Source organism: Chinchilla lanigera, unplaced genomic scaffold, assembly GCF_000276665.1.
Source record: "Chinchilla lanigera isolate Chin_1 unplaced genomic scaffold, ChiLan1.0 scaffold00038, whole genome shotgun sequence".
Taxonomy (NCBI): Eukaryota; Metazoa; Chordata; class Mammalia; order Rodentia; family Chinchillidae; genus Chinchilla; species Chinchilla lanigera.
Genome location: NW_004955439.1, coordinates 16228101 through 16243768, shown reverse-complemented (window position 1 = coordinate 16243768; position 15668 = coordinate 16228101). Strand labels below are relative to the sequence as shown.

At 35.2% G+C, this 15668-nt stretch overlaps 1 protein-coding gene across 1 annotated transcript in view; it reads right to left on the bottom strand.

The window, feature by feature from the left end:
• The window catches only part of Pde10a (phosphodiesterase 10A), a gene marked incomplete at its 5' end in the record, with an annotated part of 256119 nt that overhangs the window by 126880 nt on the left and 113571 nt on the right, over positions 1-15668 (bottom strand). The window contains 1 exon segment of the mRNA XM_005390671.2: positions 11108-11236. Within this exon segment, the coding sequence (XP_005390728.1) occupies positions 11108-11236 (129 nt within the window).

Genomic DNA, 15668 nt, shown 5'->3' with positions numbered 1-15668 from the left:
CAGGTTAACTAGTCAAAGTATTGTATTTTAACCTTCAATTTTAGTCACCCTTTAAATATTTTGCTTTTGGTGCAGCAATGAGTGCAAAAAAATTGTATATACATATAATTGTTATATTGATGTAAATCTGAACAGACCGAGACATCTTAACTTAGGGTAGATTCTGGTGGACTGACAACTGGTGGTCAATTTGTAATACCCAGCTGAACTGAATCAGCATGGTGCTGGGTGTAGGAGCCCCACCTGAGGATTGTTGCTGGCAAATTAGGCAGAACTCCAAAAGAAGAGGAGAGGCTGTTGGGAGTCAGTAGAAGCTGTTTGGAAGCTGCTGGGAAGCTGCAGGGAGCTGTTGGTTTTCCTGAAGGACTTTGACATGCTGACTTTCCTGATGAACTTGGCTGTTCTCACGGGAGAAGGAGCTCGGCACCTCGTTGTTGCTGAGAATGGCTATGGTTCACTTTGGGGGAGCTCTGGTCCTCACTCTGAGCATCGCTTCCTGGCTCTAAAGAAGAAGGTGGTGCACTGCCAGTCTCCTGGAGAAGCCTGTTGTCTTGGCTTCCCTGATGGGAACTTAGTTTTCCTCATCATCAGAGGAGCTCGGGACCTCACTGTTGCTGAGGATGGTTGTGTTACTTTTGGGGAGAGCTCTTGTTTTCACTTTCAACATCACTTCCTGGCTCTAGTTCAGATCCCTCAGCCTACTAGCACAGATCCTTCATCCCTCTGGCACAGACTTTCTAATTTCCACCACTGACCTTCAGGCCTTCCCAGCGCCGATCCATGAAACAGGCCTGCATGAGACATTGTCAAGGGCTCTAGGCCCCCAGTTGGACTTGTGGGAGGCACTGTTACGGGCTCTAGGTCTTCAGCTGGACTCATGCAGGACACTGGTGTGGGATCCAGGCCTTCAGCTGGATTTTTTGGTCTTTAGTGTGTGGGCAGATTTCCTGCACTCTCTTTTTGTATGTGATTCTTTGGGTGACTATTATAAATAATCTTATAAAATATGTGTCCTGTATTATATTGCTCCCCATGCAAAACCCCAACTACAAGAAATAAGTTTATATTACATTCCTTGTCCTCCAATTATATATTCAAGTAGCCACTCCATAACTACTGGTTAAATGGCATACTGATTACTGACAGACAGCAGCACATCACATTCCAGGTATAAAGACACTCAAATGAGTGATTCTATATATGATTATTCAACAGAAGGCCAAATAATTTAGATCACTCTTAAATCTTCAGGAAGCTTTTAAAAGAGAGATTAAAATAAAATCTGAGAAATAGCTATATAATTTATATTGTACAAGTTTTTAATTACTTTTTAAAACCCATGTTACATGAAACAAAATTTTAAATGCTGAAAAGAGTATTAAATAGATATAGTTACTTATAGCAAACATTGTTTTTCTGTAACATACACAATGAAGAAATATAAATTTTGATAAACATGAGAGAAAACAAGTATTTTCAAAAATTTAAAGCTCATTTTCTCACTAGTTAAAATTCCTTATGAAAAAGATTTTCTTAGTTATAATGACTTTAAATGTATAGGTAATACAAATGTCACAAATACTATAAAAACTGCTTCAGAAATCAACCTAGTCTCTAATAAAGGTATAAGCATATTTGAAATTATTTTCATAAACTCTAACAACATATGATGATCTTACATAATCTTTAAAATTATCAAAATCTCAATAAATTTGGCTTGACTGCTATGGAGCAAGTCATTTCATTAACCTTGCAAATACTCTCAAAAAGAATACACTAAAGATATAGATAGATAGATAGATAGATAGATAGATTTCAAACAACACAACTATCAAAATATATGAAGTAAATCTTTTCAGATAAATTAATATCAATTTTATCACCCTTCTAGTTAGAGATGAATTTACTTATAATTCAGACGAAGGTAGTCAACACATTTTCTAGTTTCCATTACCAAAATTAATAGTAATAATAATAAACATGAAAGTTCTGTGTGAAATTGTAATTTCAATATTTGAGACAATTTAATTGAAGGAAATAAAAGTGTCTAAAATTAAATTCTATACAAATTAATTTAGGATGGCTTTTATTTTTCTTATATATGATATGTACTAATAGTTGACACATCATTTATTAGTGTTCTACTTATTAAAACCTTCCAAGACTGCATGTTTTGGCAAAGTAAGTCATGCTTCATTAATTTAATATGCCACTACATTATATATAATCTATTATATATATTATATATATATATAAATTATAGCATTGAAAACATTGGTTACATATTAAATATTACAAACGCACTTTAATCTGAATTTTAAGATATCAAACTGTAGATTCAGAAGCATATATTCCCACTTATTCTAAGTATGAAAAACCTAATAGTTTTATTTGAATGAAAATTAAATACAATTTCCAGAATTATAGAACAGGAAAATATGTAATAACTATACTTTTAGAGTGAAACAGGAACTAGTCATGTATTTGTTGAAAACAATTAAGGTGGCTGGCAGCACTAATATTTTCACAAATTATATGAAGTTTACAGTCACACTGATAGTGATATGATCTGATATTAAAATTTTTGGACATAGAAACATAAAATTAGTGGCCACAAAATATAACATTACACTTATAATTTATGAGAATTTGGTTTTAATCATAAAGTTCCAAATACCTTCCCTTTAGGAATCATTATTACAATTTTATTTTAGGGTTTTTTCTTAATCTATTTCTTTTAGATATTATTCTAATATCATTAGATACCAAATATGGTCATGCTGAGTTCCACAACTTCATGTTCCATGCTGAGTTCCACAACTTCCAAAAACTTCATTTTTTCTAAATCAACAATTTGTACAATAATAATTTTCACATTTAAATGAAAAGTAATCATTCATAATAGTCAAGATAATTTATGATTCTTCCTGTTCAAAACTGCAATACAGGAATAATATTAGGTATGTGAAATTTTGTTCCCTCTTAGAATGCAAAGAACTGGACTTTCATTGTATCCTAATGTGTATTGAATAATTTCATATCTATACTATACATAAATATAGCTGTGTAGATATTAATTTATCAGTCTGAATCTTGACTGGTACTTGCTGGGACTCTCAAGTTTACTTTGCATAAATACTACCATAATATTATAATGTTTAATGAAATGAAACATGAAGCATAAATTTCTTTCCCAAGTTTTTTCCCAATAAATATAGAATTGTATGATAAAATCTTAAAAACTGTCTTTAGAAGTCATATTCTGTTCTAAGGATATATAAGCCAGGCTCATGCTTCCTAAGGAAATTTTTACCTTTTCTTGAATGAGTATAATACATAATAAAAGAGACAACTACAACCTCCAATTTCCAAACATCTCTTATAAATTGGCTGTTTGATCAGAACTGCATTAAATCTGTGTAACAATCACCAAACTAGAGAAAACATCCCTAAATTTCATTTGGAATCATAAGAGACCTAAAATGGTAAAGGCAATATTGGGCAACAAAGGCCAGTCAGGACGCATCAGAATCCCTGACTTGAAATTATACTACAAAGCTACTGTGATAAAAACAGTATGCTACTGGAAAAAGAAAAAACATACCTAGCATCAATGGAACAGATTAGAAGATGCAGACACACTACAAACACACTCAGCCACTTTATCTTTGACAAAGGAGCCACACATGTTCATTGGAAGAAAGATAGCCTCTTTAATAAGTGGAAAAACTAGTTCTCCACATGCCAAAGACTAAGACTAGACCCATGTCTCTCCCTATGCACTAAACTAAAGTCAAAATGGATCGAAGATCTACATATTAAAACAGAAACACTAAACCTACTGGAAGAGAAAGTAGATAGAACTCTTGAATATATAGGGGTAGGTGAAGAGTTCATGAACAAAATGTAAACTGCATGGGAAATATTTCAAAGAATCAACCACTTGGATCTCATCTTATTAAAAGGCTCTTGCACATCAAAAGAAATCAATAAAAAAGTGAAAAGACAACCCACAGAGTATGAAAAAATTTAGCCAACTGCCCCTCAGACAAAGGACTTCTATCTAGAACATATAGACAATTTAACAATATCAGACTCCCTAAATTCAAAGACCCAATCTAAAAGTGGGCATCTGAGATGAATACACACTTCTCACATGAAGAAATACAAATGGCAAATAAATACGTGAAAAAATGTTCAACATCATTAGTCATTTGAGAAATGCAAATTAAAATAACACTGAGATTCCGTCTCACCCCAGAAAGCATACCCATAACAAGAAATCAACCCATAACAAATGCTGGAGGGGCTGTGGGGAGAAAGAACCCTTCTCCACTGTTGGTGAGAGTGTAGACTGGTGCAACCACTGTGGAAATCAGTGTGGAAATTCCTTAAAAAAATAGGATTAGAAGTCCCATTCAAATACCCTTTCTGGGGGCCTTCCTGGAATTGAAAACATCATACCACAGCAATATATGTGCACCCATGTTTACAGCAACAAAAGTTGTCACAGCTAAATATTGGAAACAACCCAAATGCCCATCAACTGAGGAATGGATAAAAAAATGTGGTATTTTTATACAATGGAATTTTACTCAGCCATAAAGAAGGACAAACTCGATACTTTTATAGGTAAATGGATGCAACTTGACACCATACTCCTGAGTGAAATAAATCAGACTCACATGTGTAAACATGGTATTGTCTCCCTGGTGTGAGAAATTGAAAGAGTAAATAAGGCCTAAAATGTAGATTAGATATTGTGGAATATCTAAAGTTTATATTACCTCAACAAAAAGATCAAACCTGAAAAAAAAAAAAAATTGGCTGTTTGGAACTTAGGATCAATTTTAAAAGACACTTTGCTTCTCAACTGTAGAAAAAATTTCATACGTTTAGATTGAAAGAGTCTGAAAGCAATAAAATATAGCTGCAAAGAGTAATAGTGGAGAAGACCACTGAAATCCAAACCTTTGAGGACGTGTGGCAGAGTGCACCTTTCCCCAAGGCCCTCCGCTCTGGCAAAACAAAATAAACAGAGACTCATAGCAGGTTCTTCCCTCTTTTCCCCAGATGCCCCTGTCTCAGAAACCACAAATGTGGCCTATGCTTAGCCCCAATATCAGACCACCTAGAAGAAAGTAGTAAATGACAACTCTTTCATTTGTTGGACTGTGAATACCTTACAAATTGACTAATCCCATTATCCAAACCGTGAGTGCCTAACAAGTTTGCTGAATAAGTGAAAACAAAAAATACCCCGATGGATTTAAAATTATGCACAGGTGAACATGCCTAATCTAAACACTGAAAGCTCAAAATGCTCCAAAATCTGCAACTTCCATTACTTTATATTTTTGGATTGGGCATGTTCAGCTGGTAAGGTCTAAGCAAATATTGCGAACTTCAAAAAACTCTGGGGGCTGGGGATTTAGCTCAGCGGCAAAGCGCCTGCCTGGCAAGCGCAAGGTCGTGAGTTCGGTTCCCGGTACCGGAGGAAAACCAAAAAAAAAAAAAAACTCTGAAATCTAACAACATTCTGGTCCCAAGTGTTTTCAATCAAGGACATCTATATCTTGTAATTCTTTACCCCCAAAAGTTTTGTTTTCCCCTAGTACAAGGGACTGAAACTAAGGGTCTTTCCTCTGACCAACATCCCCAGGCCTTTTTTAAATTTTTTACATTTGAAACAGTGTGTCACTAAGTTGCTAAATTTCCCAAGCTGGCTCAAATTTAAAATCCTCCCACCTAGGCCTCCCAGAGTGCTGGGATTACAGGTCTGAGCAACTAAGCCCAGCTCAAGAAGATTTAAAATGAGTACGGGAGAGATTAGATAAACATAAAAGTATCTCTGGTGTCAGCATAGCTTGATAACTAAGTGTAACGACAATTATAATACTGGTTCCCTTGTAGGTTTAAAATCTAGTGCTACTTAGTTCATTCATCATTCATTCATTCATTCATCAAAAATGTTTACAAAGTCCCCCACTGTTTATCGAGTGTATTTGTTAGGGGGAGAGGTGCAAAAACAACAATAACGCACACGGCTGGTGCCATCAAGCTGCTGTTACAGTTACTGCCTGGTAATTCTATCAAGAACAGATACATGCTCCGCACACAATATTGCTTTCATCTCTCTTGGCACAGTCTCAACATCTGCAAGTGAACATAACCATACCAAACTTTCACTAATGTACTGTCATGGTTTGTGTCTGTATGTCTCCCCAGAGTCTCATGCAGTCATGGGGTGGGCCTGTAGAGTTTTTGACTGATTCATGGTCCAATGCTGGGATTATGGGTGTGAGTGCTACCCATCCTGGGGCCGGTAGCCTGCATATAACACACGGGAGGGAAAGAGGCTTGCTCTACCTGCTCTTCCCTTTTTGCTCTTGTTGCTTTTGCTGTTTTCCAGCCATAAACTGTTGCCCTCTGCCATGTGCCACCCTACCTTCCAGCCAGCTAAGTATGGACTCTAAGTTCCATGAACTATGAGCTAAACAAGCTTTTCCTTCCTTGATTTTGGGTGGCAGGTATTCTGTCCCAGCAACAAGAGAAAAGTAAGCCAATAACCAAATATAAAGGGTCAATGCGAGAAAGGTCTTGCAAAGTACAACTTCCCCATGAACATACAGTATTGATGCATTAAATATATCTCTGTAGTTTAAATGAAATAAGTCAGGTGTTCTCTGAATTTTAAGTGTTTCTATGAGACCCAAATGGTAAGTACTCCATGAAGTACTGAATGAGCACTGAAAAACAACTCCAAACAATACGAAGGCTGACCATTTTAAAAGCAAACATAGTGTTGTACATTTTAAATAATCACACCTTTCATTTGCCTATAAGGTTCAAATTCCCATATATGATCTTTCTTTAGGTAGAATTTATCCTTATGCAATTTTCTGTTTCTGCTGTGGGAAACATTTTCATATAAGGCTGATTTATTGGTGGTTACAAAATAAAATTTAATATTTGTTATGGATAAAAAATATAGCACAGTGCAAACTGGTTTCTAGAACAGTGTTCTTTACTTCATTTTCTTTTTCTAACTGACACAAAATGAAGTCATCTGGACAGGCTGTCTCATGTTTAATACACTATTTAGCACCTTTATTCTGCCCAAGTTTCCAGTCCAGTACCCATGCATGGAAACTGAAACACACCTGAGAATCCTTTCAACTAAGTTTATTTTTCCCCTCAAACAGAAATACTTCAAAGAATCAACAACTGGGATCTCATCTTATTGAAAAGTTTTTGCACATCTAGAGAAATCACCAACAGAGTAAAAAGAAAACCCACAAATTGGGAGAAAATTTTAGCTGACTATCCCTCAGACAAAGGATTTCTATCTAGAATATATAAAGAACTGAAAACAACCAGCTCCCCCAAACTGTAAGACCCAATCCAAAAGTGGACATCTGAGATGAATACACACTTCTCAGATGAAGAAATACAAATGGCAAATAAATACATGAAAAAGTGTTCAATATCATTAGTCATTTGAGAGTTGCAAATTAAAACACTGAGATTCCATCTCACCCCAGAAAGAATGGCTATCATCAAGAAATCAACCAATAACAAATGCTAGCAAGACCGCGGGGGAAAAAGGAACCCTTCTCCTTTGTTGGTGGGAGTGTAGACTGGTGCAGCCACTGGGGAAATCAGTCTGAAGACTCCTCAGTAAACTAGGACTAGAGGTCTCATCCAACCCAGCTATTTCCCTATTGGATATTTTTCCAGGAGAACTACAAACATCATACCACAGCAATATATGTGCACCCATGATTACAGCTGCTCAATTTTTAATAGCTAAATTGTGGAAGCAATCCAAATGCCCATCAACTGGGGAATAGATAAAAAAGATGTGGTATTTTTACATAATGGAATATTACTCAGCTATAAAGAAAGATAAACTTGAGGCTTTCATGGGTAAATGGATGCAACTAGAGTCCATACTCATAAGTGAAATAAATCAGACCTGCATGTGTAAATACTGTATTGTCTCAATAGTGTAAGAACCTGAAAGAGTAAATAAAATCTGAAAAATATAATAGATATTGTGAAAGGGAAAAAAACTGTTCACAGGGAGGGAAAAACTTGGAAGAGGGAAAAGAGAAAAAGAAAGAAGGGAAAAAATATGTATGCATACACACATGCACACACACACAGGATAACTGAGAGAGTCGCACTACCAACCTCTATTGTTTCACTGAAAGGAACAGTTAATGTTTGTTTGATCAATTTTTTTTTTTTTTTTTTTTTTTGGTTTTTCTCCGGTACCAGGAACCGAACTCACAACGTTGCGCCTGCCAGGCAGGCGCTTTTGCCGCTGAGCTAAATCCCCAGCCCCCTGTTTGATCAATTTTAAATGCCTATACTTATTTAACTGAGTAACCAATTTGAAGGAAACAATATGTAATACAATATCTATTGTTAATTTTCTATCACCTTGTCTGAAACTCTGTACTACTTCTATTGTTTGGGTGTTGTTTTGTTTATGTCTGTTTGTTTGTTAATGTGCTTTTGTTTTTTACCTTTTAAAATTAAAAAAAAAAATTTTTTTTAATTTTTTAAAAAAGTAATGGGACTTGGAAGGAGAATAAGGAACAGACGAGGGGAATAGGAAATTTGTTTAAATAATAGAAAGAAAGAAAAGCAGAGAGGGAGGGAATTAAAAATCTTATTTTTATATGGCTCTTAAGAGCTGGACCATGGAACTCTGTTGAACATGAAGTAGAGTATCTCAAGATACACTCTCTGGAAAACAACTCCAGGAGAGGAGATAGCCAGGACCTCACCAGAAGGCCCAGCACCATTACCGATTTCCTTTTACACTCCTACTACAAACTGCCTGTGCTTCTCTTTGCTACCAACACATTCTGCCTTCCGTGACTTCTATGTCTGTCTGCAACACTACACAGTGCTGGTGACACCTAGCACAATAGCTGCTTGACTTTCAGTCTCACACCATCTCCAGTCCTCTGCAGGGTCGGAGCAAAAATGTCTCATTTTTAAGGACAAACTGGTTGGTTTGGTTTGGTTTGGTTTGGTTTGGTTTGGTTTGGTTTGGTTTGAGAGGGGAGGAAGTGAGAACAACTGAGAAAACATACAGTAAACAGGGTTTCAGGTACGCATTGCTATTATTAATATTCATTTAACTCTTCACTATGTGTATTAGATAGTTTAAAGTATTATTTGAGTGAAGGAGAAAATGGGGAGTTGGAGAATGACATTTAAATATTTATGAAAATTTAGTAGTTAACTTTCATAGTAACATAAAAATAATCAGTAAAAATTTTCATTTTCTAAGACCCAGACTAAATTTCTTGTCCCACAGCCAGAATATACTCCTCTTTTATATTACTATCCCTCATTAAACAGCAAGTTGAAATTTACATCATTATTGAAGACATGCCTTCAGGAAAGTTCAGCCACACTTTTGAAACTGTTTAACATTTCAAACTGTTTTTAGAAGTAATGGAACTACACAATGTCAAGTTTGCTCATGATATTGAACGTTGTGATTGCTTTGAGAAGAAGATGCCTGCCTTTATTTATTTCTATCCCTCATAATCCACCCATCCATGCACATACATACACACATATTCACATACTTTAAAACTATGCATTTCAGTGGGAAAGTTCTTAAAAGGTTTACCTTTCCCCCTAGAAATATTAGGTAAGAAAATTACATAAACTTCCTGAGTGAGGAAAATTATCTGTTCTTCTAGAATCAGAACATTTTTAAACAATCAATCATATTTGAGCTATACAGCATCTTTGTTATGCTAATAAACTTTTTCTAAAATATTATTTTTTTCATTTTTCATATAATAGCTTCTGATATAATTCTCACAATCAAAATCACACATAAAATTCATTGTCACTATAAAAATATTCATAAAATGAGAAGAGAAGATAATTTTGATCAAATATAAGTCTACTAAAACCTACAGAAATTATACTATACTATTCAAATAAAATATAATAATATTTGTTCAATTTGAGAAGAAATTTTTTTGACCTCATAAACCTTTTTTGGCATACATCTTTACATAAATATAATTGCATTGGTATTAAAAATGAATGCATTATAAGGGCGAGGAATATAGCTCAGTGGTACAGTATTGGCCTAGGATGTGTCAGGCTCAGGGTTTGAATCCAGAATTGCAAAAGCAAAAATCAATTTAAAAAATAAATGCATTTCAGGGACTAAGAGCACACCATGCAAAGAGAACCCTCCTGTGGAAAGCTACTTTGCTCATTATTAGAAGTACAATGTGCTTTAAATCGCAGGAATCTGACATTTAAAACAGCTCCTCATCACTTTTTTTCACATTTCTCTAGAGTTTAGATCAAAAGCATATCCACGTATTACTACTGAAAGTGTCATCATGGGAATGTACTACTGATGCTACGACCATGAATAAAAAAGTCAAATACAAGTCAAGAGTTCTTTCTCTACACAGCATGAAATTTGTTTAAAAACTTACTGCAAAATGTAATAATATAAATAGATATTTTTCTAATAATTATTAATAATTGCCAAGATTTCAGTATAAGTAGTTTCACAAGTCCATGTGTTAAAAGGATTGGTCCTCATGATGTGGTACTGGGGAAACACTATGATCTTTAATAAATCTTTTCTGTTTATAAGTTATGCCCCAAGGGGGGCTGGGGACTTAGCTCAGTGGCAAAAGCACCTGCCTGGCAAGTGCAAGGCCGTGAGTTCGGTTCCCGGTACCGGAGAAAAACCCAAAACCCAAAAAAAAAAAAAAAAAAGTTATGCCCCAAGTACTTCATTGCAGTGACTTCAAGGTGACAAATATAATCATAAAATAAAAAATAATAATGATTTCTGTTTTTTCTATATGGTGGAATTGTCAAGAATTATTTGCCAAGTTTTTTTGCTAACATCAAAGGTCATTTTTTAAATTTGTTTTTCCACTTCTAATTTAATCTTTTAAAAAGAATAAAACAATTCAAATGTAAGTATGTGTCTATTTTGTAATTTGCTTTCTAAAATGCATTAAATGTGCTTCTTTCATTATGAGCCAGAACAAGTTGGTTCAAAATTAGTCCACAATCAATCTGAATAAGATCTTACCTTCAAGTTTGTTGTTTTTCCTCTTCAGCCATTTCTCTACAGTCTCTGTACTAACACTTTCAGATACAAACTCATCTAACACTTGGGGGTGAAGAGATAGGTATGCCTTCACCTTTTCATCTGTCAAACCTGTAAAAAGAGAATAAATTTATCTCTATGACATGTTGGTCTACACCATTGCACACTTAAGATTCAGTGACCTCCAACCCACTGGAGGGAGCTAGATGGGGAGGTTTCCCTTGAAGAGCATGCAGTCTCTGTTTGGCATTAAGGCAAAGGTTTGGGTGGTTGCACAATGTTGTGAATGTAACTAGTGGCACCAAACTGTATATATGAAATAGTTGAAAGAATATTTCTGTTACCTATATTTTACCGCAATAATAAATAAAGAAGTCTAGAACCAAAACCTTAGCAATTTTAACTGGTAAAGACTACACACCATGTTACATGTATGTTTTCTAAGAGTAAATTTAGGAGCTGTATATGAACCGATTGTATATGAACCGTTGTACTCCACTTTGTGCATTAAGCCTTATACATACTTATTTGATGGTGAGTAGTTATCATAGAGTCACTACCCAAAGGCAAGTGATCAGAAAGGTACCCAGGTATTACTACTGAAAGTGTCGGGGTGGGAAAAGTACTGCTAGTGTTATGACTATGAATGAACAACAGAAGTGAAGAGAACATAGCACAGGGCCATCATAGGTACTAAAAAGTGTTTAATGAATAAATGAAGTAATTCTTACATTTTCTTGCCTTAAAACACAAATAACTCCTTTTTCTCAGGGCCACTAAACCAAATAGTATAATGAATGTTCAGATCAGAATAACCTGGACATTTGTTTATTGTTATTCTATTTAGATAGTCAGTTTCACTAAAATAATGTTCAGTCTAATAATAGCTGTTAAATATACATAAGATTCTCAAAGTAATTTTACATGTTATCATATTGAACATAAAAAAGTGCTTTCAAATTAAAAATACTGAACACAAAGGAGATATCATTTTCTCAGTGGTGACAATTATTTTTATTACTGCATCTTCTCTGTGAATGATTTCAATAAATTACCATCTGTAGGGATGGTTAGGTGGCAAAGGCAACAGGAAATTGCACTTTGAGACATATAAAAGGAAGCAAAACTTTATGACTCTCAACAGTAGGCTGTATGTTTTACCAAACAGACAAACACTGAATTCATATGTGTTAATTAATTCTGTTAGAAACTAAAGTCGCAACTGTTAGGATTCTACAACAGAACAGTATAACTGAGAAGGCAAATGATTTATTTCAATAAAATTAGTATTGAATCAATTTCAACATACACATATCCTATATTAGAGAAAAGAAAAATGGCGCTCATCTCTATGTACCCAGGGCAGAATTCTGGTGGTGTAAGATGCAATTTGAGAAATTCCACAAAATGCTAAAGATGAGACTCGTTAAAGAAAGAACAAGATTGCCTGAGAAAGCCATTAGGTCCTAGATACAAAAAGCACAGGATGTTGAAGTAAGCCAGCAGCAAGCCTGATCTTTAAGAAGACAACACAAATTTCGAATTTTTATGATGATGTCCTACACCATGGAACATATCCCACAAGTGACTTGTTAAAATATTGCCTTACAGTTCTTATCTAACTTTCTAATTGTTCCTGATTTCTTCTTTCTGGCCAATAATTCATGATGACAACATCAAACTTGAAACTGGAATATTTTAGCATATTTTTTCCCCAGGACTTGGATAGTCTTTTATCACCTCAAGATCAGACATGAGACTCAAAGTTAAAGGAGTCTTCCTCTCCAAGATTTTAATGCTCAATTTTCCTTTCACTGTTACAGTTCTCTGCAATTATCCAGACACCCAGGTTGGAAATATAAAGTCATAACTGACTCATCCCTCCTCGCCATCCCATTTCATTTCAACACAATATGATAGGTTTCATTAGCTAAATTACAGTACATACCATACAAAGGACTAGCACTCAACATACACAGTGAACACTTAAAATTCAACAAGAAAACAAAAAATGGGCCAAAGATTTGAACACATAACTCACCAAAGACAATATAGACATGGAAAATAAACATGAAAAGATACTTGTCATTAGTGAATTGACATTAAAACGAAAGTGAGATTCAACTACACACTTACTACAATTGCTAAAGTCTAAAACACAGACAGTGTAAGTTGTTGGCATAAATGTAGAGCAAAAACAACTTTCACTCATTGCTGGTAATACAAAATGGTACAGGTGCTTTGGACGACAACTTCACAGTTTATTACACAGTTGCATGTATTCTTTCTGTATGACCCAACAATCACACAATACTTTATGATACTTGGTATTTACCAAAATGACATGAAGAGTCATGTCCATGGGATAAATGTTTAAGGGTAGCTTTATTCATAATCATCCCAAATCTAGACTCATCCAAATTGTCCTTCTATAAGTCACTACATAGACAAATGGTAATATAGCTATATAACTAAATATTATTTAGTAATAAAAATAAATGCACTAATGATCCATGAAAAGACTTGGATGAGCTTTGGGTTTTGTTTTTTGTTTTTTTTATTTTGAGCTTGTGATGGATTAACTAATGGTCAACTTGCAACACCCAGCTGAACTGAATCATTGTGGTTCTGGGTGTGGAAGGCCCAAATGAGGATTGCTGCCAACAGCATTAAAGCAGAACTGGAGGGGAAGATGGTGTGCTGTTTATTCTCCTGGAGAAGTCTGTCATGCTGGTTTTCCTGATACGAACTCAGCTATTCTCAACATCAGAGGAGCTTGGGTCCACGCTGTTGCTGAGGATGGCTGCATTTCTTTTTGGGGGAGCTCTGGTCCTTACCTTGAGTGTTACTTCCTGGCTCCAGTGTAGATCTCTCAGTCTGCTGAGATCCTTCATCCCACTGGCACAGACTTTCTAGCTTCTACCACTGACCTTTGGGCCTTCCCAGTGCAGATCCTTTATACAGATTTGCATGAGATACTGTTGTGGGCTGTAGGCCTCCAGCTGGTCTCATAGAGGATACTGCCATCTCTAGGTCTTCAGCGAGACTCGTGCAGGACATTGCCCTGGGATGCAGGCCCTCAGCTGGATTCTTTGGGTCTCTAGTGCATGGATAGATCTCTTACACTCTTCTGCATTTGACTTTTTGGGTGAATATTATAAAATAATCCTATAAATTCTGTGTCTTGTATTAAATCTATTCCCTTGTAAACCCTGACTACAACAGACGTAGAGATGGAACCCAGGGCCTCATGCATATTAGGCAAGCACTCTATCAATGAACCACATGCCCAGCTCTGAAATGAGTATGTCTTAAATACATATTATTAAGAAAAAATAAGCAGCTGAAAAGTCCACATATTATATAATTCTAGCTATACAACATTCTATAAAACATGACTATAAACAGTAGGAAGATCAGTACTTGCCAGGGGCCCCAGAGAAGGGAGAATGTTGGAATGAGGAGCACAGGAGATCTTGGGGCAGCAAAACTATTATGTAATACTGTAATGGTGAATAATGACATGTGCATTTGACAAAACCCACAAAAGTATACAGCACGAAAGTAAACTTTAATGCATACAAATTTTAAAACTTCTGAATGTCAGACTTGAAAGTAAAAAATATACATATATATAATGTTACAAATTTAAAAAAAAATCTTACTGGATGGGTTGGGGGATAAGTTGCTTACCTATATTATTTTGGAAATAAGTGAAATCTACAAAGCCAAATGAAAGAAGATTTACATAAGCTTTGTACTCTAGTTGATAATGTTGTCAACTAGACGGGTAGAGTTAATAATTCTGACACTATTGTACAAGCATACTGGAATTAGACAATTCAATAAATAGATGGTAAATGCTAGTAATAAGATTTCTCAGTGATATAGTGGGATGCTACTGATAAGCCAATGTAGAAGTTGTGACTGATTCATGTAGCAATGGATTAGAGTGAGAGTTCCCAATATGAACTCAGGTTTAACTTAAGGAATATTAGGAGATATAGATAGATATTCAAGCTAATATACACATTGTATCTCGCTGTTAGCTGAGACGACATAGAAGCAACAATATCCAAATACCAAGACGCACAGGCAGTAGGCAGAGTATAGTTTCTAATTTAGGCAGAGTATTCCTTTATCCAAATTGTTTAGGATCAGAAGTTGTTCAGATTTGATTTTTTTCAGACTTTGCTATATTTGCACATACATAATGAGACACGTTGGGAACAACACTCATGTCTAAAGAAGAAATCCATGTTTCATATATATCTTAAACACATTCATAGCCTGAAAACAATGGCTTACAATATTTAATAGTCTGCATTTTTAATACAGCCCATTATGAGAAGTCAAATATGAAAATTTCCACTTACAGTGTCAGGTTAGATCTCAAAATGTTTCAAATTTCAGATTTTTAGATTAGGAATGCCTAACCTGCACTATTTTCAAACAAAAGGATCCTTGAAGAAAAGGAGAAAATACATACATTCAGAGTGGCCAGTGATTCAGACCTTGTCACTAGTAATTCATACATGCATCA